General features: G+C 35.8%; 1 protein-coding gene across 14 annotated transcripts; it reads right to left on the reverse strand.

Moving 5' to 3' along the window:
* Positions 1–349: 349 nt before the first annotated feature.
* tbc1d5 (TBC1 domain family, member 5) lies at positions 350–24,366 on the reverse strand. 14 transcript variants are annotated; one of them, XM_079589885.1, is made up of 23 exons: positions 24,192–24,366; positions 13,229–13,277; positions 13,033–13,132; positions 10,934–10,979; positions 10,692–10,800; positions 10,461–10,550; positions 10,294–10,368; positions 10,121–10,188; positions 8,705–8,807; positions 8,446–8,534; positions 8,232–8,282; positions 8,029–8,098; positions 7,755–7,927; positions 7,469–7,611; positions 7,018–7,124; positions 6,292–6,377; positions 5,911–6,200; positions 5,350–5,412; positions 4,197–4,405; positions 3,906–4,002; positions 3,739–3,818; positions 2,263–2,614; positions 350–1,517 (listed from the first exon to the last, which is right to left on the reverse strand). In XM_079589885.1, exons 3-23 carry the CDS (start codon positions 13,127–13,129, stop codon positions 1,510–1,512), a joined length of 2,406 nt encoding a protein of 801 aa, XP_079446011.1. In that variant the 5' UTR covers positions 13,130–13,132; positions 13,229–13,277; positions 24,192–24,366; the 3' UTR covers positions 350–1,509. The 14 variants fall into 14 exon arrangements, with proteins under 14 accessions (XP_079446011.1, XP_079446017.1, XP_079446012.1 ...); XM_079589891.1 differs by having other exon boundaries at positions 2,255–2,614; XM_079589886.1 differs by having other exon boundaries at positions 24,200–24,353.
* Between the last annotated feature and the right edge of the window lie 438 nt (positions 24,367–24,804).

Consider the following 24,804-nt stretch of genomic DNA (forward strand, 5'->3'; position numbering starts at 1 on the left):
CCTAGTCCTGGACTAAAATGCATGTTTGCGCTGTTTCAACTGAAAGCAACTTGCACTGACGTGTCTTAAAGTATGTCAGTGCAATTGTCTCAAGATGCACATCAGTAATGTTTTTTTTCCCCAAGGTACATTTATAATAGCTACTTATATGCCCCGATTGTTCTAAAGCCTAATCTTTGTTTAATCTAAGCCCTGTCTGTGAAACCAGGCCAAAACCTACTAGGCTAACCTATAGTCCAGTGTTGATTATGTGGAGGAAGGCAATCACCTCCACAGAAAAGGGAAATAAATGGCTAAAAATAACATTGGGTACAAGGAAACTGTAGCGTGCACAGATCTTTGGATTAGACAAGAGTAATGCTTTTATTCATCCAGAGTTAATAGGATATCAGTATTAGAAACATCCTTCGTGTCATGTGCAAAACAATACACAGTTACCACGGGAACCAAGACAAAACAAGACTAATGACATCAGAGAAATACTAGAACATAAAAGCTTCACATATCATTGGATAAAAAAATTGTGACAAATATGAAAGAAAGAAAAATCCATAATTTAACAAATGACTATGTCGTGGACTATGGGCTAAAATCTCGATCTTAAAAAAAAAGAATAGACAAAAATGGAAAACGGACAACTGCTCAGGCACTGGTTCATGGAAAATCAATAAAGATGAGAGTGAATGAGAGACACTCAGTCCATTTCATAAAAAAAGCGCTCTCTACTACTAGATTGAGCATCTGTCAGTGTCCTGTCCTTATCACAAAAGCCAGTTCCCCCCAAAAAGAGACAAAGACAGAGATAGAAGGAAAACTGAAGCAGAATATAGCTTTTATCTGAGGCAGAGAGTGTCTGTTAAATGCATTTCACAGGATATTGATTTAGAAGAAAACTAATATAGGTTTTCTACATAAACGTCAAGATGCGGTCCAAAACCTTTAGGACATTTTCAAAGAAACCTACAGAATGAAAAATCTCATTAAAGTCGAGGCTGCTTTTTATGGCTTTAGATACCACATTTATGTAACAGAGCAAAGGATCTATGGCCAGGGCCTCACATTTGAAGCACAAAGAAAAGAGTTATCTTGAATTGGGATGGTTTTAAATGCACAGCCAGAGGTCCAGGATTTAAGAAACAGAATGTGTGGTTTAGGGATTGAGCTACAGGGCATGGGGGCACACGAGGCAATCAGCCTGAGTTCATATGTGCAAACGTCCAGCAGAGTTTTTTTAAGTGTTAATGATGGGTCCAGTCATATTTGGGGTAAATCAAAGTTCAAAGGTCAGTAGGATTAACAATAGTGAAGTCAGAGTCCTTGCTGTGAGTGCTGCCGTCATCTGGACTGGAGGACCCAGACGTGGTCCCCATCAGAGGGTCTTGAAAATCCGCCTTGTTTAGGCCTCGTACATGCTTAAAGAGTGGAGCCGTGGTGATTATGCTTTGCTCCTCACTCTCTGATGGCTCGTCATCCTGTGAGACCAAGATGTAGTCATCCCAGTTTCTCCCTTCAGAGGCCTAAGACAATAAAAAGCGTGTATGAAATTGGTGTTTGGGTGAATCGCGTTAACATATGGAGGTTTTTCTCAGCATATATTTATATGCAATCAATTAATCAGCATGTAGTCAGTATGTTATTACTTTGAATTGGTGCTAAAACTAAAAATATACCAATTACAATAAACTAAAACTATTTAAATCAAGCTGAAATTAAAAACAAATATTAGATGGAAAAACTGAAATGAAAATTATAATAATGTTCCCATGGCAACTACTACCAAAAAAATAAATAAAATGACAAACTGAAAAGAAAAAAAAGAAAGCTAAATAGAAATATAAAAATTATAAAATGAAATAAAAAAATCAAGCGAATTCAAAATAAATCTATAAATATTATAGAAGTATATTAATACTAAAATAACACTGCTTTAAAAAATAAATAAATTATTGACAGCTCATAAAGCTAATCCCATACAAAAACCATTTTATTAGTCTAATCATTATTATTCTATGACAATTAATGAACCTGCCACCCTGAATTGCATGAAATACATGCAAATAAAATGAATATAAAGATTGTAAAAGTATTTATAAATAATTTGTTGTACTGCTTTTAATTTATTTGATATATAAAAATATTATTGTATTTGTACAGTAATACATGCGTTTATTAGTCACAAAATGAATCTTGCATGGTCCTAATCTTGGTCTACTAAAGTATAACCCTGAAATGAATTTATAGAATGTGCATGTACCTGCTCACATGAAAACTGTTTTGTATAATCATCTGTAACCTGTGGCTCTGGTATTGTGGGGACATTATCAGTGGTCAAGACCTTGACTTCCTCCTCCTCCTCTTGCTCTTCCTCCTCTTCTTTCTCTGCTACCTCTTCCTCTTCTTTCTCTGCTACCATGTCTCCTTCCTGGTGGCCGTAGCGCTCTGGAACCGCTTGTTGTCCGTCTGTAGAACCAGCTGCGTCTGGATCACTCTGGTCCTTTAGTGTACCATACTGGCTAGAGCAGTAGTGATCGTCTGCTATGGAGATCTCCTCATTCTCCTCCGCCTCCAGCTGACTCTGGTTGAATCTGAGAGCCCCCTTCAGGATGTCCTTAATCTGGGGACAAAGAGAGATCTCGAATTATATTTGTATATTAATTCAGAGTGTGTTATAATTGCATTTAGATAACTGTTTTTCTCATACATGTAAGATCAATTGTACAGTTAGCTAATTATTAATTGCAAAATAAACCCTGAGATGTTGTATCACCCTGAAGGGGTTTATTTTGTAGTTATTAGATGGTTATTTACCAATAAATAAATAAATAAATAAATGGATAAATATCTTACAATAAGGTTCCATTTGTTGAAACGGAATATTGAACCGATGGCAGGGTTTTACTTTAGCGCTCCTCCTCTCGCTCATAGCAGACTAACGATTTGAGGGGAGTTAAGCGTTTATAACCCAAGCCATCAAACTGACGTCATCAGAAAAGGAAAGCCATTCCAGACCGGAAGTAAGTTTTCAGATTTTGATTACCACGGCAAACTATTTTTTTCTGTGTATTAACTTGCACGGATTAATTGTTCACCACAAGACTAGTAATATGCACTAACAAAGTAAATAGGGTCAATTTTGATTTCATGTCGACTTTAAAGGATTAGTTCACTTTAAAAAAAAAAAAATATGATAATTTACTCACCCAGATGTCATCCAATATGTATTATATTATATACATTATTCATATATTTATAGATGTATTCAAATTATATCATTTTTTAGAAAATGGCCGATTGCTTCACTAGATAAGACCCTTAATTCTCGACTGGGATCGTGTAGAGACTTTGAAGCTGCATTGAGATGGACATTTGAACCTTGGGATAGATGGTTGCCATTAAAATCCTGGAATGTTTTCCCCAAAAACCTAAATTTCTTTTCGACTGAAGAAAGAAAGACATGGACATCTTGGAAGACATGGGGGTGAGTAAATTATCAGCTTTTTTTTCTTTTTTTTTTAAAGTAAACTAATCCTTTAATTTCAACATTTGAATGGGACCATATTGTAAAGTGTTACCAAAATAATTTTAAGTGAGAAGAACACTGATTGAAAATGGTGAATATTTTTAAGTTTTTATTTCACACACACACACAATGTATTAAGTTATATACAGTTTATATTCAATATTTAGTGTTTATCTTATTACAGTTTTCAGTTTGCAAAGTGGAGACCTGAGTTATACCTGTTTTAGTCCAGCAAGTGACACCAGAACCTCATCTTCCTTCTCCAGATGCTCCTGCAGTATCACATCTTGAATTTTTCCTGTCCATTAATCAAAGCACAATCGTTACGATTCCATCACCAGTGTGTTTGTGAGTGCAGAGATGACTGACTGGCTCAGTGACTCACCTATGTGCATGTTCATCATCTTGGCACAATATTTACTCATGGCCTCTAGGTCATTAATCTGACCCTGTAAAAATGACACCTGGGCCTCCAGCTCCTCCTGTGTGTAAGGATACATACGCATAAATTAGCATACACAAAGCACATATAAAATACAACATTATCAGGAGCTACAACATTATCAGGAGCTACAACATAATCTCAAAGTAATTTACATGCTATATGAAGAAAGAATGGACACAAAATGAGAGCCTGAGAATGCAAATGGTAAAGCAAAAACTAAATTTAGCTTACCGCATCCTTCTTGTTTATAGTTTTACTGTGGGACCGTGAGCGACTGATATTAAAGAAAGAGTCTTTCTTCGTGGCAGAGGAAGGCGGAGATGATGTGCTGGAGTCTCGCCCCGTGGGCACAGGGAGAGGAGGGGAAGACATTGCATGGTCCCGCCCACCAGACAAACTCTCAGAGCTGGGGGAGGAACTAATGGTCCTGGGGGTGTGGCCTGCAAGGTAGACATCAACACAAGTTAGTCTCAGGCAGCCTATGAGAACAGACAACCAAAGAGAACAGAACAATTCAAAATATCATAAGCTAGATAAATAGCATGTCTGAGACACAATCACACAGCATGCAGTAAATCACAGGTAAAGCAGAAGTAAAACAAAACATGACCTTAAAAACAGAAGGATTTTCTGTGGACTATGAAGATAACTAGCAAAACACGGATATGGAAAGTTCAGAGAATAATTACACTACCAATCAATATCGAATAGTTTGGGCTCAGGACGTTTCCCCCCACCCATTTTTTAAAATAAATTTTTGATCCATTTTAAATTGATCAAAGGTTACAGTAAAATCATTTATAAAGTTACAAAAGCTATTATCAAAGAATTCTAAATAATTCATAATAAAAAAAAAAGAATGATTAGAATGATTTCTGAAGGATCATGTGATACTGAAGACAGAGTAATGATGCTGAAAATTCAGCTTTGCCATCACAGGAATATATATTACATTTTAATGTGACATTTCAACTTTATGGTTTTTACTGTATTAATGATTAAATAAATGCAGCCTTGGGGAGCAAAAGAGAATTCTTTCAAAAATATTTAAAACAAAATTCTAATTGACCCTGAACATTTGAATGGTAGTATAAATTACATATATTTTTAATTTAATGAATTAATACAAATACATCATTTTAATTTTGGGGTAAACTTTTTTTAAAACTGAAAAAGCCTGGTGGCAAAAAGCAGCATGACTCATTACAAAATACATGATTACACCAAGTTTATTTGAACACAGACACACATGCATGCATTACAGAGCAGACACATCACAGTAAAAGCACACAAAGAAACATACAAAAACAGAATCAAATAAAAAGCATTTATAAAGCATGCATGCACTCTCCGGTGCTGTTGTTATCGTCATGGCAGCAGTTACCTGGGGTATCAGATTGAATCTGGGAAGGGAGAGATATCTGAGAAGCTCCACAAGGACCTATGTCTAACAGACAGCAGAGTAAGGCTACAGGCTACAGCACACCTATTCTGTTACATGTAACTATGTTTAAGCACATGCACGTACACATTCACATAATAATCCATGCACACTGAAGTATTAATAAATTCTGAAGGTATATGGGTAATATCAACACCGTGGCTGCGTCTGAAATCGCATACTCTCTTGAGAAGGTAATTATTCTGAATAAGTAATTACTTCACGACCGCTAAAAACAGTATGTTCTATATAGTATGAATGTAATCCGGATGTACTACATTCGCCATGTTGTCATTATCATGTGACCTAGCAGCTTCAGTTACGTCACTTCACTGCAGAATCACACCAGAAGAAGTAGGTCATCCGGGTACTTATAGTCTACTCTTTTATGAGTACTGTGAATTTGGACACACTTTTTTTTGTTTTTCGCCTAGTATGTGATTTCGGATGCAGCCAATCTGTAGGCATACGGGGTTGAAATGTTGTGTGTATACGAGTGCTCACCTTTGCTGAGGTGCACTGGCATACTTTCAGACTTCAGCAGTCGGTGCTGATGCTGCGTTTGTGTGTGCGGCTGTGATTTGATCTGCGTATTTGCCGGAACGGTGCACGATGGAGGCTCGGCCAATGGTTGTGGCACTGGAGTTTGAAGGGGAGGAGCTGATATCACCTCGCTGTTAATTGGCGAGATACCGCTGGAGCCGCTCCCCATTGGCGCAATGAGCTTCCGGCCGAAATTAAGAAGAGAACTGGATACTTTATTAATGTTGAGAGGTGCTGCTTTAGTGCTGGCCCTGTAGAAAAAGAAAGAAAATATTTTCTAAATTGTAAGTAAATATAATTTTATGTTTATATAGTTATAATATGCACGAAAACACAAGATACCGAGTCTTGTTGACCAAGTCGGCTCCACGGGTTTTGTAGTAGTCGAGGTTTTGCTGGAACTGGTAGTTTACTGGTCGTGGATTATTCTAAAATTATATAAAAATACATATGACAAAAACAAGGGTAAGACTTTACAATAAGGATTCATTAGTTAACGTTGACATTAATAATGAACTGCACTTCTACAGCATTTATTAATCTTGGTTCATTTCAACATTTACTAATACATTATTAAAATCAAAATTCATATTTGTTAACATTAGTTAATGCACTGTGAAGTGACATGAATAAACAATGAACAACTATATTTTTTATCAACTAAGTTTAGCAAAGATTAACAAATACATTAACAAATGAGACGTTATTGTAAAGTGTAACCAAAATAAGTTCTATGGAGTACATACTGTACTTTCAGTAGTATAGAGTCAAGCTATTCTTAAATCTGTGTTTGGGACACTGGGATAAATTATTTTAAACTTATTTTATAAAAGTTCCAGAATCAATTATAATATGAATAATTACATTACTTTTATTATATTCTAATTATATTATATTACAAATAAATAATATTATACATAAATATTATATTATTTAATAAATGAATATCACACATACAAATGTATTTGTAATCTAATAATTACATATTTCATAATATATATTTATGATGTTTATTATTTGTAATGATATTAAAAGTGAATATGAAAGAGTGGGTGTGCCTGACAGTACCTTAGGGTCTCTGAGGAATAGTGCTTTTAGGAGCAGTGAGTGGATGTCTCCAATAGGAGGATAGTGCATCAGGAGGCCGAGACACGTCTGAAAGTTACTTGCGATCACTACGACATGAACAACACAGGAACAAAACAGTTACTGGACTTTCAAATAAACCGATAAAGTTCTTCTAAAGCTTTTTGTAAAGGTACATGTTCAATGCCAACAGGCATAAGCCAACTCATCTGCATGTCATTAGCTCCTGTGTTTGGATTGGTTATGTAGGTGGCAGTGATGCGCTATGACGAGACAAACTGACTAGACTCTTTTTGTGGGTTACGTATTGCTTGATATCCATAGAGCTCCAAGGTGAACACCCACATTTGATTTATTCCTTAGTAAGTCTATATCTTGTTTTACATTGGTTTGTGTTATGAACAAATCACAGATGAGAGAGAATTTAACTTACATGCATCTCTGATGTACAGAAGCATAGCGACAAACACGTAATCCACCAAGTCCAAAGTGATGCTGTCTGCAAAGAGAGCATCCCAGACCACCAACAGATCCTGCAGGGGAAACTCCCGACCAAACAGCAGTCGAACCCAGCGACTGCCCGCAAACACACAGAAACTGAGAATTTATAGCTGATGGAAAAGTTTTATATGCACCATGGAGATGGATAGATAGAATAGCAGCTACAGCAACTTTGGTGCTTGGCCCCTAATAAAACAATAGAGTTCATTCATACTCACATGCCATAAATCTGGGGTGCTATCTCTAGTCTGTTGAGGTGCATGTACAGTTCAATGTCGTGTTTTTTTACTAGCTGGTCCTGAATTCGGTTGACTTTGGTCACGATAGCAACAGAAGGGCCAGAGTCCTGTGGTCTTGCAAAGGGGATGCTGGTTAACATCTCTTCTTTGCCCTGAAATGTTTAAACACAGTTTAAGTCATGTTAACAAGATTGAAGTTGGAAGCTGACAAAATATCAAAGCAATTAATTTGACGTAAAGTGACCCATTGTACCTTTCTGACCTCCCGCTCAAAACTGCTGAACCAGGGTTCTGCTGTCTCCATGAGCAGAGAAAACATGACACTGTGATATTTGATGAAAAACAAAAAGACAGATGCAACAGATTGAGCAAAGTGTGTTTAGCAACTAAATGCGGTTAATCAATGCATAATTTTGTTTCAAGATCATCCAGTGTGATAATGTGACATTTACTCACTAGGCATCATGCTCATGGAATTTAGGATCCAGAAGGACTTTCATCTCTTCACTGCAATTGAGGTACAATGTTGTTTAAATAAATACACTAAGAAATACTGAAAATTCCATTAATAATGATTCAAAATTTTAAACAATACACGTAACAAATTGAGCAAGTCTTCAGAAATCTGTATGACAGTAGACAGTCTCGCCTGTGTGTTAATAGGTCAGACCTGGGATTGGCCGTCTCATTGGCATGCTGAAACGCCTGGTGATCACAGTGGAGAACAAACACTATTGGGGCAAGTAACTCATGCATGCCCTGTAGAGAAACAGAGAAGGAGGGATGAAGATGAGAGAAACAAGAGGATAATTTAGAGGTAAATGCTTATTTTGGCAAAATTACACTACAAGATCGACTGAGCCAGTTTGACAGGTTATGTTGTGGTGTGGCGTGGCAGTATTTGTCACAATCATTAAGTGTGTATTAACCTGCTTATACAGTAGCTGCTCATTCTCTCGTGCGTAGCAGAAGAGAATATCAGTCAGCTTTGTCCTGACATCCTCTTCCTGGAAGTACAGCATCTCAGGAAACCTGCAGACAATCAAGGAGTAACAAATATTGCATTGTATTGTATGTAGTGTCTAGACTAGTCAGACACACAATTATTCATAATAGTTCATGAATAATACAGAAAACTCCCTCTCCCAACAAGCAAACTATGTGTTAGAGTTATGTGGACAACCCCCAGAGAGCAACTAACTCCCCAAAAAGGCAGAACAGGCCTCTGGTTAACATACAGTAGCAAAGGTTTACGACCAAAAGGAATGTGGAGTCAACTCTCTCTCCATTTCCCAATAGGAAAGACACATAAGGCCCATAAAAAGTTATTATTTCCAATAATAATGCATAGGCAAACCTTTTATGAATGAAAACGCATATCTCCAGGACATGTGTATAATTATTACTTTATTTCTTGTCTTTTTTCTTGTCTTGTGTCGTATACTGTTTTATGCATTCTTTATGATAGATCCAATAATTAATGTAACCTCACCTATACCATGTTTGGTATCTATGAATTTCTATTTGAATTATTTGAATGAACATGTATGTTATATGTTGATACCTTTGCAACATGACCAGAATCTTTCATAATTCCTCCCTCAACACCCAATCCAGTTACATATCTATATTTGACAATTAATTAACACTTGACTGAATTTCTGACTGAATTATCTTAAAAATCTTTTAATCTTATGTTTGAATGCTTGAATATGAATGCGTACTTAATATCATTTTAAGTATATGTTTATTTAATGAGAGTAAAAATTGCGAATAAAAATATATATGGGTTTTTAACAACCATTTATTATTCACCTTTCACACAACCATTAGGGTCAGTTAAAAATTAACACTTTTATTCAGTAAAGACACATTAAGTTGAGACACATTAAGAAAATACATTTACATTGTTGCAAAAAACAACAACTATTTTAAATAAATGCTGTTCTTTTGAAGAATTCTGAAAGAAGGTATAATGGCTTCCACAAAACTTAACATTGAGAATAATAAGAAATGTTTTTTGAGCACTGAATCAGCATATTCAAATTATTTCTGAAGGATCATGTGACACTTAAGACTGCAGTAATTATGCTGAAAATTCAGCTTTGCCATTCATTACTAAAAAAAAAAAAATTACATTTTAAAATATATTACAATAGAAAACAATTATTTTAAATTATAATAATATTTCAGAATATAATACTGTTTTTACTGTATTTTTCATCAAGTAAATGCAGGCTTGGTGATCACTCATCATACAAGGCTTCTTTTAAAAAGATGTTTTCAAAAACGTACCAACCCTAAACCCTTGAATGGTAGTGCATGTGTATTGTTCACAAACTTACGTTCGCAAAACATCTTGTTTGATCATACTCCTGAGCTCCTTATCCTGAAAGAACTTATTCCAGAGACTCTGAAAGCGATAGACACAAAGAGAAAAAAGTTGCAGATGTTAATCAAACCGTAATGGACGGATCCATCCATTCATATGGTTTTACTGAATTGGATGTTCGCTCACCCCCTCATCCTGTGAGAGTGGGTTGTTCACCACCAGGTCTTGCTGGCCTGCAGCTTTGCGAGGGTTTGTAATGTGCTGCAGTTCAAGACAAACAATCATGACCTAGTCTCAAAACCTACCGAAGACGCATAAATCACTACCACATACATGTGCGCACACACACATACCGTCTCTTTGATTTTCTCGTACTGTGCTCGGACCTCCTTGGTTCGACTGATCCATTGAGTCTTATCTTCTGGCAGGACATCCAGATAAAGCTGGAATGAACAAAACCAAAGCTCGTCATCTACTCCATTTGGCACAGAAATTGCACACTTCATCTTTCAACCCCAGTAATAACAAAAAGACAATTTTCATGCATTAAGTCTGTCATCTGCACGCTGTCAGTTGGCCATTACCTTCCAGCATACGCTGCGGAATCGGCTGCTCCGTAATCGTCCAATAATGCCAGCCTGCCTGATCCGCGCCAGGTAGTTACTGTTCTGGAACAAATCATCCCACTCCTTTCTGTAAGGAGCACGTCAAACAGAAAGTTATAGGATAGAGTTACACCTTCACCACACAGCATTGAGTTTCAGATGTGAACCAGAGAGGATATCTGGTGCTTTGTGACATTAGGGAAACATGAATGAACAGAGACCTGTATGACTGAGACGTGGACTCAACAGCACTATCCAATGATCCTCCTGAAATTAAAGAAACAAACCTACACTGAGAAAATAGTTAAGACATGATATCATAGTTGATCACATTTGCCCTAAACACTCAACTGGAATCCATTGAACTATATATATCTTTTTCGTAGTGCAGAATAGCACTAGGCAATATATTGCATATTAATAATGCAATCATAGTGATTCTTCAATTTATATGAAATTACAAATCAAATAAAAAAAATGTATTGTGTTTTTTTCATAAGTTTGATTAATTTCACTACATAAATATAAACGGTCCAAGCGAAATTAATTCAAAACTCAATTAGTCTCAAAAGTCTCTGTGGGCATTTTTTAATATTTTAAAATATTTGAGTAAAAATAAACAAATATAGCTGCAAGGAGCAATGACGGGCCCACGGCGTCTGCTTTAGGGAAACTATGCATGACGGGCAATATGCATTTAAAGCGGGTAAATATAAAAGGACTGCCAAATTCATTTGAATGACGCCACATTTACCGCAGCAGCTTGTGCCACTATGACCATGACCCACAACAGCCACATCCATGCGATCAATTAAAATCAGACAAATTCCATGTCATAGATAAATATAAAATGAGCGTTCAAACTTTTGTAAGTCCACAAGTATTTAACTTAAAGGGATAATTCGGAGTAATTTCAAACTAGGGTCCTATGCACCATCACATTTGAAAATATATATTTTTTTTGTAATACTGTATTTTTGATCAAATCAATGCAGCCTTGGTGAGCATAAAAAGAGTATATAAATACAATATTGCTGTTAACTACTACCAGTATGTATTTTTATATTGGTTCATAAAATAAAATCATTAATTAAATTGCCCCTATTATGCTATTTTAAAGCTTCTGAAATTTGTTTTGGAGATCTCTTACAAAGGTAAAAAAAACTGATTGCATATCACCTAATCAACAAACCAATGTAAATAATTCTAACTATGACTGATGTAATATTAAAGTTTGTAAAACAAATCTTGCTCAATCCTTTATCATTACTCAAAAAGTAGTATACTCAAATACTCTGCATTAATGGACACAATTGTAGGTAATAGTAGGACCAAGCTGTTTAGGAAAGACAGTAATAATAATAATGCGAGTTAGCCGGTTAGCTGGAGCCCTACACAATATAAAACAAAATGTATTTTGAACCCCCAGTAGAAAATATATACAATCAATAATTATCTTAATTATACTTACAGGTTGTGATTCTAAGGAGCAAGTTGGTCCAAATAAAGTGGGTATTGTCCCATCTTTAATGGATAAGCGTTTTGTAAATCCCATATAGACCTCACTGAGATTTGAGAAGCAATTGTCAAAAGGTTACACTGCTGTTGTATCGCTGTGATAATATTAACCACCGACTCTTCACTTCCTCATGCTTTGAAAGTGCATAAAGAGATACTTTTGCAAAGCAGAAAACAGCATATTCTCACAACACGAACCAGCTACAGTGTTTGAAGGCGGGTTTATAGTGCACTTTGATCTTTAAAACTTTGCTCTTATATCTGAAAAAGCATAATAGGGGCACTTTAAAATATTTTTCTCTTTATTTAGAGAAAACATGCCTTGATCATTTTTAACTAGATTACAGTGTTTTAATTCTTACAATAAATATAAAATCCACGTGAAAGTGAAGAAATTATGACAGAAATCTATTATTGCTGTATATTGAGATTAAATATAATTTTAATTTCAAGTACAGGTAAAACGTAAATGCAAAGAGAACTGTCCCCTTTTTCACTCCGTTCACATTTGGGTCTGACTTTGCTTCTGTGTGAACAACATTCCAGAGTCTCTACTGGCAGAAGAGCTATTAGAAAAATATTTGGGTAAACTGGGACTATATTAGGAGACCAAAGAAATTTGCTTGCAAGTCTGTAGTTCTTGCTCACTATTTCGAACATACGTCAATGTGATTTAATGCCTGTTTGTTCTTAGAATATCAGTTAATCGCCAATATCAAATGAATTACAATGCGAAATATGTAGTCCTATTCTTCACACTGTTAAATCTCTAATTTGAATGTAATTGTATTCGGTGTCTTACGGTCTCGGTTCCTGTTGTAGTTCTCTAGAGGGTCGTAACCGGTCTCCTGCTCGTCCTGCTGCAGCGGGTGTCGCGTTTCAAAATTTGGGTGCTGCATGTCCTAAAAAAAAACAATAGAGAGAGCTGAAGCCACAATCCACACTACAGGGCAAAACAAGAACTACATCTACACAGAAGGTATTGTGTGGATACTCACGTCTCATAGGCCTGATCGCAGTGGAGACCACAGTCCAATAACCATTAATCTGACAACAAACAACAGAGCAAAACAAATGAATAAACAGACTAAACTAACAATACTAATGGCGTACATATTAAACTATTGGATAGCATGAAGCAGATGGAAAACAAGCAAACAAACAAACAAACAAACAAACAACTGACAAAATGTCTTCATCATCAACTTTTCAAGGCTGGTTAGGAATAACTCAGATCAACATGGCAGAGATACCGTAGCTTTTATTATGTCTGGTTGGTATACAGCAAACAGATTTTGTTAATCACATTGTTTATTTTAGTGGAAAGCAGTTTTTAATCAAGTCTGAGATTAGCTACTAATTGTGGCACAGAATATAAATGTATTTCATAGCCAGCAACTCATGATTCAACTCAACTCAAATTCATGACAGCAACTTTAATGAGTGCCAGCAACACTTCTTTAAATAACGTTTAACTGGATTGTGTGTGCGACTGTACCATCACCTCAGGATCATTATACCAACTCTTGTATTCATTTACCAGAATAACTAGCCATGCTAACATTTGACAGTTGTGCAGTGAATTAAAACATACAGTCTTGACTCAAACAAAGAAACAAAACAGCGCTCATTTGATCTGTTGTATCTGTGGTATCATTGTTCTGCAGTACTGAGGGTGCGTGAGCAAACACTGGCGGTGCCAAGCGCTGTTTCGAAGTGATTCCCAGCCATTAATAAAACAAAAATATCCCAGCTCAGACAATTCAGAGCCAGACAGCGATGATGTGACAGCATTAGACCACTAGAAGGAGGGAAAAAACGGCCTGTCTGCATTTCCCCCCCCTATTTTTAAACCTAAATACATTGTTTTTTTAAGAGGTGGTTCTGAGTCTGACACACACAAACTCCAGCAAACGTCCTTCATCAATTATGCAGATAAACTAATAAACACTGATCTAAAAATTTCAGTACAACAACATACAGCCTGTGCAACTCATTCATTATGTATAACTGGGGTTTATTAGCTGATATAGGCTATAAAGAAATGATGGAGGTGGGGTGATACAACAAACACAGCAAATAATAATAATACAAATCAAAGCAATCAAGTAATCATTTTATAAATATTAATAATTAAATAACATTATATAAAAACAATAATTGTATTATCATTATTAAATAATAATAAAAGTAACAACTGCATCTTATGTACTTTAAGCTAAAAGCATCACTTCATTTAGAGTCATTCAAAAGTTTGTTTTCTGACAAAATAACAAAATGTTAATAAACAAATTATAAGTATTTCATTAGATGACAGAACGTCTGGCACCAGCTGAGAAACTGCTTTAGTGTTGAACGGGAATGCTAACGGATAGCTTTCTCCAGCTATTATAGACCTCATTGGTCCAGCTCAATTAGATTTATGCATTAGCTCTCTGGTACAGTGGGACATCCCAGGATCCTCTGCAGTGAAGTACAGTGCAGGAAATTAGCATAAAGCCTCAGGGGCAAGTACAGGAATGATTAAGTCAAGACAGACAGACACATGAATAATAATTAAAATATGCTGAACACTACAATAATAATGAACTGGACGTGCAAGATCCCTTACACAAAGGAATTCAACAGAATTAAGACATTCACAAAAATAAATATTATTAAGTAAAACTAATTTTAAAAAAAAATTAAATAGCTCTCTCTATAATTAGCTAAATAATGTTTGGTTGGTGTAGCATGAAACTATTGCCTTAATATTTATCTGTTTCTAACACTGCAACTACTGCGTTCACTGTCACAGCTGCAGGCTAAAGGCAGCACTGATGCAATCACTCCCCAAATGAATCCTTGCATATTTCATTAGCTATAAACATATGCGCAGTGATCACACGCACAAAGACACACACACACACACACACACACACACACACACACACACACGCACATAAATATTTATAACTGCACCAAATAACTGTGGTGAGAAAATGTACTTGATTCAGATGCAACATTTCCTGTGCTTGTACATGTGTATGTGCTTATAGGTTACACATGCATAATCTATGAAAAAAGCTTGATTATGGCAGTATACATTTAAATGTGCATTAGGGTGTAATAAAAACGGAAAAATAATCTTTAAAAAACCTTTAAATAATTTTTTTTAATTTTTTTATTGGTAGATGAAACCAATATGCTTTTATTAAAAAATTTAAATTATTTAGCCCACTCATTTAAGGGGCTATATGTAGAATTCAGAAACCCTTGTTATTAGCAACACGACACTGGTGGCCGTTAAATGAACTGCAGCGTTTAGAAAGCAACCGTCTTTACGGCTATATCTAGCAGAAGCAGAGATGACGCGGAGGTGTTGTGCTGTAAACTAACCTAAATGCATAGGGTATGTCAGGTTTTTATGATTCGCAAACTTAGTTGGACAATTTCATACTAGGCAACTAACTAACGTTTTACATAATGTTATATTAATATGCAAATGAAACAAGCAAACAGATCCAACTCTGAAATTGCAGTTTATTATTGAGTCAACAAGAATTTACAAACAATGCGAAATCTACGTTAATTACAATGTTCTTTTACAGAACTCGGCATAACATATAGCGGTCTTGCCTCTTGGATGTGCGCGCATCCGGTATTGTTTGTCTACAAAAAACCTGTGTATAGAGATGAAGAGATTTCCCTTGAGGTGATTTAAAAAAAAAAAACATTTTTATGTTTTTGCTATAACTAAGTGTTACGATGTGGTCAGCAGGCAGGAACACAAAGGAGATTCAAAAACAAAACAGGCTTTATTAGTAATTCAAGTACAGCAACAAACGAGGACATAATTGTGATGCGATCTGGGAAAACCCGTCAGATGTCGCGCTGAGGTTTTTTTTTTATCAAAATTGTGTTTTTAAGTAAATTATTATTCTATAACATCTTGTCTATCATCTCTGAATATATCTTGGTAAAATTCACTAGTTTAGTCCAGAACAATAGCCATTTATAGTAGCAACCTGAAGAGACTGTGTCTTTCTCTTTAAGAACACGTACGGCAGAGGTGCAAAAAAAAAACCCCATAGCTCTCCTCTTAACACTAGAAAAATAGTTTACCTATCAAAAAAACAAAACAAAAAACACATAGGCCTAACATCTAGAATAAAGGTGTATCAATGCTCATTTCCCGCCACTCCTGTAAACTACTACAACCAACAAAGTTGGTTTGCAAGTTTACAAAAATAAATTTAAAAATAAATGTATCCAACGTTATCTTGAGATGCGGAGCAGAGCACAAGAGAACAACAGAGTCTGAAGTAGCTGCTCGCTTAAAAGATCTTGCTCACCTCTCAATCGTCCAATTTCAAACCGGTTTTCACAGGATGAATTTTGGATGAAAGCTTTCGAATGATACCTAATCTATGATGATTACTAAAACATGTGATATGAAAAAAAGGCAATAAAATTTTTTTTGCACCACTCGTACAGCAAGCAGGACATGACAGTTAATTAAACCTGTTTTTCCTCAAAATTCCATTCCTGAAAATCATAGCGATCAGCCGACTTCAGATAACCATCATTTTTGCTACTGACAAACGATGAAAAAAAATTAAAACAGATTTGGAAAGGGCTTGAAACCAGCTTTAATATGGTATCAAACCCTGTAATAGGTGAAATTTCACAATGTGATTGGGTTTTCCCAGATTGCATTACAATTAGTAACCAATGTAACCGAAACTAAACAGAGAGGGGAAACAGGAACTAAAAGAAATACAACAGAATGTCAAAATAAGGGTCCACATAACAGAACATAAACCTGACAAAGCTGGTTGGGCTATTGTTATATGTGTAACAGTTAGTTCCGATCCTTGAATCTGACTGGACGAGAGGCTTTCTAAGACTGCTGATATTTCCCAATAGTATCCAGCATCAGCACTGCTTGCCTCTACACATTCTAGACTGGCTGTCAGTCAGTGCAGGTTACATTGTTACGCCAGCCACTAGTTGGCGGCAACTGACTGTCTTTGAGTCAAATCGTTCATTCAACTGCGTGTTCAAAAAACGCTGATTAATTAATTCATTAATGAAATAAAGTGTTGGAATTGCTTTTGCTATGGGAGTATTCATTTCACACCAGGAAAGTCTGCTAATTATGCTTTGATCCGGACCAAATACAATATTGATATTTTTTTAGTTTTTTTGTGGTTCGCTTTCACACTGCCCTTTTTGCAAGTGAACCAAAACCACACGTGTGCTAAGGTCATCCATTCATTGGACAGAAGTTCTCAAGCAGGCAAAAGCAGGAAGTGCAAATCCCCTCTCCTTTATCCATTCGCTGAACTTGAATGCAAATGTAGCAAACACAACATTTTCCCATAATGCAAATCCAACTACGGGAGCCTGATAACTCAAAATAGCCGCATTGGTTTCTGCAATTGGGTCGGGTCATGTTGTTCACATCTTAAAAGAACCGAACCAGAATTCGTTTGGAACCGGACCGAGATCACCTCTTCAGCTGGGTCTCGATATGGTTGTTTGGTCCGCACCATGTGTGATTTCCCAAATCATTGAAGTGACCTCGACGTCCATGTTAGCGCTAGCATAAGCCATCAGGCAAGTGTTATTTAAATAAACTCCTGATGTACTTACAAACTTTACAATGCCTCGCTTTATGAGTACAGAACCTATTTGTACTACTGTAGAAGTTTGGTACCAAACTGATATCATCGGCTGATATCTCTAAATAAGCTCTAACTTTAATAATGGGGGGTTTGGCTCGAGGTCATGGTGCAAAGGACCCTAGGTTGAAATTAATTTACTGGCAGGAAAAATATACATTCTTCACTTATTAACTTATAACATTCAATACACACGAATGAGATGTAAAACAAAAGGAGCATAGCCTTTTATAAAAAGAAAAAACGTGAGCAACGGTTAGCCGTTTTCTGCAGTTGGCTTGTCAGTATCGTGGTATTACAAATATTGTGGTTATCGCGACAGCCCTATATAACTTTAGCTTTCCTCTCAATAACAAAATAAACAACAAAATTTAAATTTAAAGAAAACATCTGATTATAGCAATTGCACCAGCTCTGAAATTTACTGGCATCATGTTGACAAATGATGTCATTAAAATGACACTTATTATGATAGTTTGGATATAGTATATTTGAGACTATAGACTACATAGATCTGGCTATGTGAGACTATTGTTTGAATTAATCCCTTTTTTTCCATGATACATTGACATGACAGTACAGATTAGCTCGTTCAGCTATGTTGTCCTGAATATTGTAAGCATTCATTTCACATGTCATTTAACGGAAGAGAGGTTCTCGGAAGAGTGTGTAATCATCACATCTTTTGGATTAGTAGTAAAGGCTTTCATAGACAACCTAGGAAGTCAGGGACGTTCTTGTTTTTTACGTTTACAAGCTGTTCACTACAGAGCCCCTAAAGTGACGTGGTGGAGAATTTGTTTTTTTTTTCAAATCTTTTGCGTTCCCTCACAAATATTTTTGCATTCCCTCGCAAAAAAATGTTGTGAGCTCGGACATATCCCTCCTGTTTAATATCCCGCTGGCAGTGTTTCAGACAGCTCCGTACATTAACAATGGAGTGTTTAAGTGTTTGAATTTGGACTCAAATATAAAGAAATTATCAATTTAATGTATTTGTGAGGCTAAACATTGTTAAAACACAAATGACACCCATTTACAATCATAGTAACATAGACAACGAGCAACAAGAGTCCTAACAACAGTCCTAAGAGTCAAAGAAATGCTTTGTCCACCTCGTTTCCAAAACTCATTTGTTTGACCTTCCTAAGGCTGACGAGAGTGGTTGTAATTGATTTTAAACACCGTTCCTGAACATTATAAACCAAAGATTTATCTTTGTGCTACACATTTTATGGAGAACAGCTTCCGGAAGCTAAAATAGTAAAATGTAGGGCAGGCTATGCATAAAGGCTTCTCCTGAAATGGAGCAGTTCCCACTTTGTTGGGACAATCTGTTGTTTATGGATCACAATTTGTAAGTATCTTATTATTTGTAGTTGTGTTTTCTATTAACAGTATGAGTTTTATGTAGTTGCTATAGGGGTGGGCGATATGGCAAAAATATCATATCACGATTTTTTTCAGGAAAATCACGATTCACGATTTTATCACGATTCCTTTTCATGTTGGTTTTACTATTTTGCAAGTGACTGAGCATCACAGCCAAACTAATGTCCCTATTTTAAAAACAAAGCCTTAGGTAACAAAATATAAAATAAAAAAGAATGGCAGACATTTAGGCCGAAGTGGCGAAGATAAAAAATCTTTGTAATTTTCTTTGTTATTAAAAATGAAGAACAAAGATACACATACACAACTTAATATACAAATTAAATAAACAGTGCTTTATTTTTTCAGCTACAGGTGTATTTAACAGCATTGAAGAAATTAATTAAATTAACAAATATGAAAATAAAACAACATCGACTTCACTGTATAAATTTTACATTGATTCTTATTAAAGCTACTATTAAAGTTCTGAGTCAAGAGTGAGTGAGATTCTCTTTGTATTTTGTTGTTTTATTAACAGGGATAGTTCTCCCAAAAATGTAAATTCTCTCAAGCCGTTTCAAACCCGAATAAGTCTCCCTCTTCTGTTGAAAATAAAAGTTATTTGGAGGAATGTGGTTAACCAAAAGTTGATGTACCCCAGTGACTATAATAGTTTTTTCCTACTATGGTAGTCAATGGGGACCAGCAACCGCCCGGTTAGCCACACTCCTCAAAATATCTTATTTTGTGTTCAGCACAAGAAAGAAATTAATACAGGTATTGAACAGCATTAGAGTGAGTAAATAATGACAGAATTTTTATTTTTGGGTAACTGTCCCTTTAAGGACAAGCGGCTGCATGTTTACTATCAGGGCTACTGTCACTTTAAGATCTGCACGCAACGAATCACGCGCATTTGACAAGCAGATTTTTTCTATTGTTATTTCACTTTAGACATAACCAACTTTGTTTATGTAAACCTTGTGTGTATTTGACAGTATTAGCGCAATAAGACTCGAAAGATAACCTAGCCCAGTAATCAGACGCTGTTAGACAGGCTTTTAGTGCATGTGCGCGCGTCGGGTCTATTGCGCTCAGAAAAGCGCCCGTTAGAACAGCGCATCAGCAGCGAATGACATGTTTAACCGGCAAGGCTTTAAAGCACATGCAAATAATACATTTTTATGAACTACAGTGTCCCGTTCCTCTGCATTTCATGTGAATATACGTCGCGCTGTACAGTATGTTGAGACGGAGGCGCCAGAAATGCAAACTGATAAAATGCACGATCCTACGATATTTCTTCAAAAGCAGATCGTGGAGACATTTTAATCGTCCACGATCAAAAATCGTAATATCGCACACCCCTAAGTTGCTATGATTTTAACAAAGGGCAAAGCTTTGCCTTAGCTAGCATGCTAACTAACATTACAGTACTGATGTAGTGTTTAATGTAGCTATAAGCTCTCGAATCTGTAAGGCTGTTCCCCGCCCCTTAGGAAAATGATCAATGGTAATGTGATCGATTTCTGTTTGTATAACCATAGTTTTCCGACAAATATTATGATTAAATGGAGTAAAACGTATCTAAAATGTATAAGAAAATGTATAAGGAAAAACAATACCACTCTGGAACGTCCTGAGAAATCCGTGCTTGCAAAGTCCGTGCATGAAATCAGTTCTGAACGATCCTCTTGTTTGTTAACATTCTTAAAGGAATAGTTAATGAAAAAAAAAAAAAAATCTGTCTTCTGTCAAAAAAAGAATGTTTCAAACCGGTTTGAATTTCTTTCTTCTGCTGAACACAAAGGAAGATATTTTGAAGAATGTCAGTAACCAGACAGTTGATGGACCCCATTGACTTCCATAGTAGAAAAAATAAATAATACTATAGAAAAAGTCAATGGGGTCCATCAACTGTCTGGTTACTGACATCCTTCAAAATATCTTCCTTTGTGTTCAGCAGAAGAAAGAAACTCAAACAGGTTTGGAACAACTTGAGGGTGAGTAAATGATGACACAATTTTCATTTTTTAAATTTTCAGTGCACTAGTCCAGAATCAGGCTTGACTTGGTTTGAAATTGACGACATCCTTAACTAACTTAACACTTGCTAAGTGGTGCCTGCCAATCACAACACACTGGGCCAGTTAACCAATCACAGCGTATTTCGTATTTTGGACGGAGGCGTTTCCTGCCAGATTGACGTGTTCAAGCCAGATAGGGGAGAGATGTGTTAAATACTACTTACTAGGCTATTTATTTTCAAACATTTGTTTACTCAAACATTTATACATTTAAATCTAGACTAAAACAAACATGCCCTAGATATTGACTGAAAATGTTCAGATTTTTTGATAGTTCTTTGAACTTAGATCGCTGTTATTCTTATTAAAAAAAAAATATTTGTCCGTGTTTTGTTTTATTGTATATACATTTTCAGAGTTGTTTTTGTTATAAGAAAAAAAATGATTAAACCTGTTAGGAGGATGTGTTTGTAACTTAATTTAATATTGTGATAATACCGTATACCATGACAAAAGCTTCAGCAATTATCGTGATATGAAAATGTTATACCATCATGTCAACACCAGAGGTTGATATCCATGTAACCCTATGAAAATGAAGATAATCAACTGTGCGTGTGTGTGTGTGAGAGATAAAGAAATGAGGAACCAAAAAACTAGTTGTGGGAATGCTAAAATAGAAACCTGTGCAAAACCAAATTGAAGCAACGGAGCAAAAATGACTCACAGAAGTAGACATAACAAGATGACAAATACATTTGCATAAATAGGAATGCTAAAAGAAAATTATTTGAGACTAGTAAAAACTTGCAAAAAGAAACCAGAACAGTATTTTGTGAATTAGGATCACAAAATAGGCATAATCCTCCGGAAAAACCCAGCAGCTCATTAGATCTAAACACCTGTGGGTACAGCACACGGTAGCAGAGGCCCAATAATGAGGGTTACAGAAGCAGACCAGATCTAAACCTGTTTAAACACACTCACATGCCTTCACTTCATCAGCCAATTACAGAGCAGACCTCCTACACCAATCACATGACTCCTAGGAATTCAACAAGCTATACTGGATGAACTCAAAAACCCAATGTTATGAAAGTATGCTTGGTCATAATATTGAAGCAGTATATTTAAGAAAAGCATGTGATTGTGCACATATTCAAAAACGCTACAGTCCGATTCTGTAATATACACTGCATTCACACACATGGACAACCACAAACACACATCCTATATTTTGTCTGAAAAAGCCCACTGTAAACTGAAGACAATCACAACTGCAAAGTGGAGAACCTGAAAGATGCGTTTACAATATTACAGGACTTTAAGAGCACATCTTTCTTCAAACATAAATTAACCAAAGGCCATTAGGTAATTGTAAACGGACATTGTATGCATTAGATACTGCATCATGACAGGCATTTAACTCAGAAGTGTAAGTGTGTGTGTGTGTGTGTGTGTGTGTGTGTGTGTGTGTGTGTGTGTGTGTGTGTGTGTGTGTGTGTGTAAACAGGCGGCAAGCTGGTCTTGTGATGCCCTGGCAAGCCTTTTTCTGTTGTTCAGACTGTGTGCCCTCAGGTCCAAAGCCAATCATATAGTCCTTCAAAAATCATTCTGTCCTACTTCACAAATAGACTATAATGTTACATACAAAACTAAATCAAACATAGTAAAGGAGTAAGAGGAATCATGATCAATGCAGCAGGGGAGTCAAAATTCAGCTGGCGCAGGACAAAATTGTTGGCAAAGAAAAGATTTAATAAATTAGACTAATTAAGTTACTCTAAGTTACTAATTAAGTAAAAAAATAAATGTTGTATTTATTATCAGCATTTGTATTTTATCCAATAACAAAAACAGATAATATCATATCATGGCTTAAAGAAACATTAAAAATGGACAATTCTTGTTTTTTATTGAATATTACAGCATTTATTATAAAAGACTTATCAGTGCTTTTAATTTTTTTTAATTCATGTGCCCTCGTAATCCTTTTGTGTGCCTTACATTTTTTCTTGTTCGAGAAGCCGATTCACTCGTACCAGTAACCGTAATTAAGAAAAGACACATTAACCGTAAGCCACATTTAATTTCCTGTATTTAAAAATACTTTTCTTAATCTTTTCTGCTTACATTAAACATAATATTAAACAGTTATCCATGTTCTCAATTATAAGTTATGCATCAGACATGTTTAAAGTTTAAACAGACATACAGATTTAAAATATCAGCCATCATATTGTCGATAAATCACAGCATAAATAATCACTGGCTTAAGGCAAAACTGTAATCAGCTACTTTCTGTATTTAGTGACCATAAGACCAAACATAAAATTTTAAGAATCAACCATTAAAAAGACACACACAAGTTATTCTGAAATGTAGGGGAATCATCCTTCAGACATACAGAAAACTAAGATTTCATAAAGCATCCCTAAGCAGAACTAAAAATAGAGGAAGGACACAAGTCTTCAATCCCATCAGTTCCTAATCAAAATACTACACCTTCCCCAATGTCAGGATAAAAGAATGGAGAGAAAATTAAAAGGATATGTATAATACATCAGACAGACATTGAACTTGTGGACTAATGTGGAAAGTGAAATTCAATTTGAAACTTACAGGCACCCCTACAGCCTAAAGACAAATTTCAAAGTGGTCGTTATAATCACTCATATGCATGTCCCCGTCGCTTTACGACAGAAAACATGTTAAAGTTAGATTTATTGATGGAGCTCTTGAGTCTAAAGGCCTAACGGGGCTCGCAGCTCCACACTTCCGATATGAATCATTGCATAACTTTTCAGACTTTTGTTATCCCAGCATTTAGTTTTGACAAGCACTCCGACAATCATAAACGAGAGTTTCAATGCAGTAAAGGGAATTCAGCTCACCTATTTACCTGCAACGCTTCACGCGGGTCTGCCCATTCTGCCCAGTGCAGTCTGCATGTAAACACTCTAGCGCGAGTCTAGGCGGATGTGCCGCAGAACAGCTGATCAAGCACGTGACTCCAGACGGGAAGCCTCAAGCCCGTGTGAGCGAGTTCAGATATCACAGGTTGGAAATGTGCGCGATATTTTATCGTTATTTTTTATGGAAAGTCAGAAATAACTCGTCTAATACAAGAGCTTTAGGTGCATTATGGAATATTATTTTTATTTATATCACCAAAAAAGCCACCATATAAACACGTGACTTTCAAGGTATAGGACGTCCCATTGTAATTTTTTTATTAATTTGATTAATCTTTGCACTTTAATCAGAGATGTTTGCTAAAAATGTCGTAACACAAATTAACCATCTCATTTGATTTTCACTCCTAAACGCACCTGTCTTCACTCGTCAGACCATAGCTCAATTATATATAAATAAATATACACTGTATATTCTCATGGTACATGTACTGGCAGAAGGACGTTTTTTTATGTATTCTTTTTAGAACTCTACTTTGTCAACTGTCAGATATTTATGAAAACATTTATGAAATTGGACAAAATCAAAGTT

The sequence above is a fragment of the Phoxinus phoxinus genome, assembly GCF_949152265.1.
Source record: "Phoxinus phoxinus genome assembly, chromosome: 19".
Lineage (NCBI taxonomy): Eukaryota > Metazoa > Chordata > Actinopteri > Cypriniformes > Leuciscidae > Phoxinus > Phoxinus phoxinus.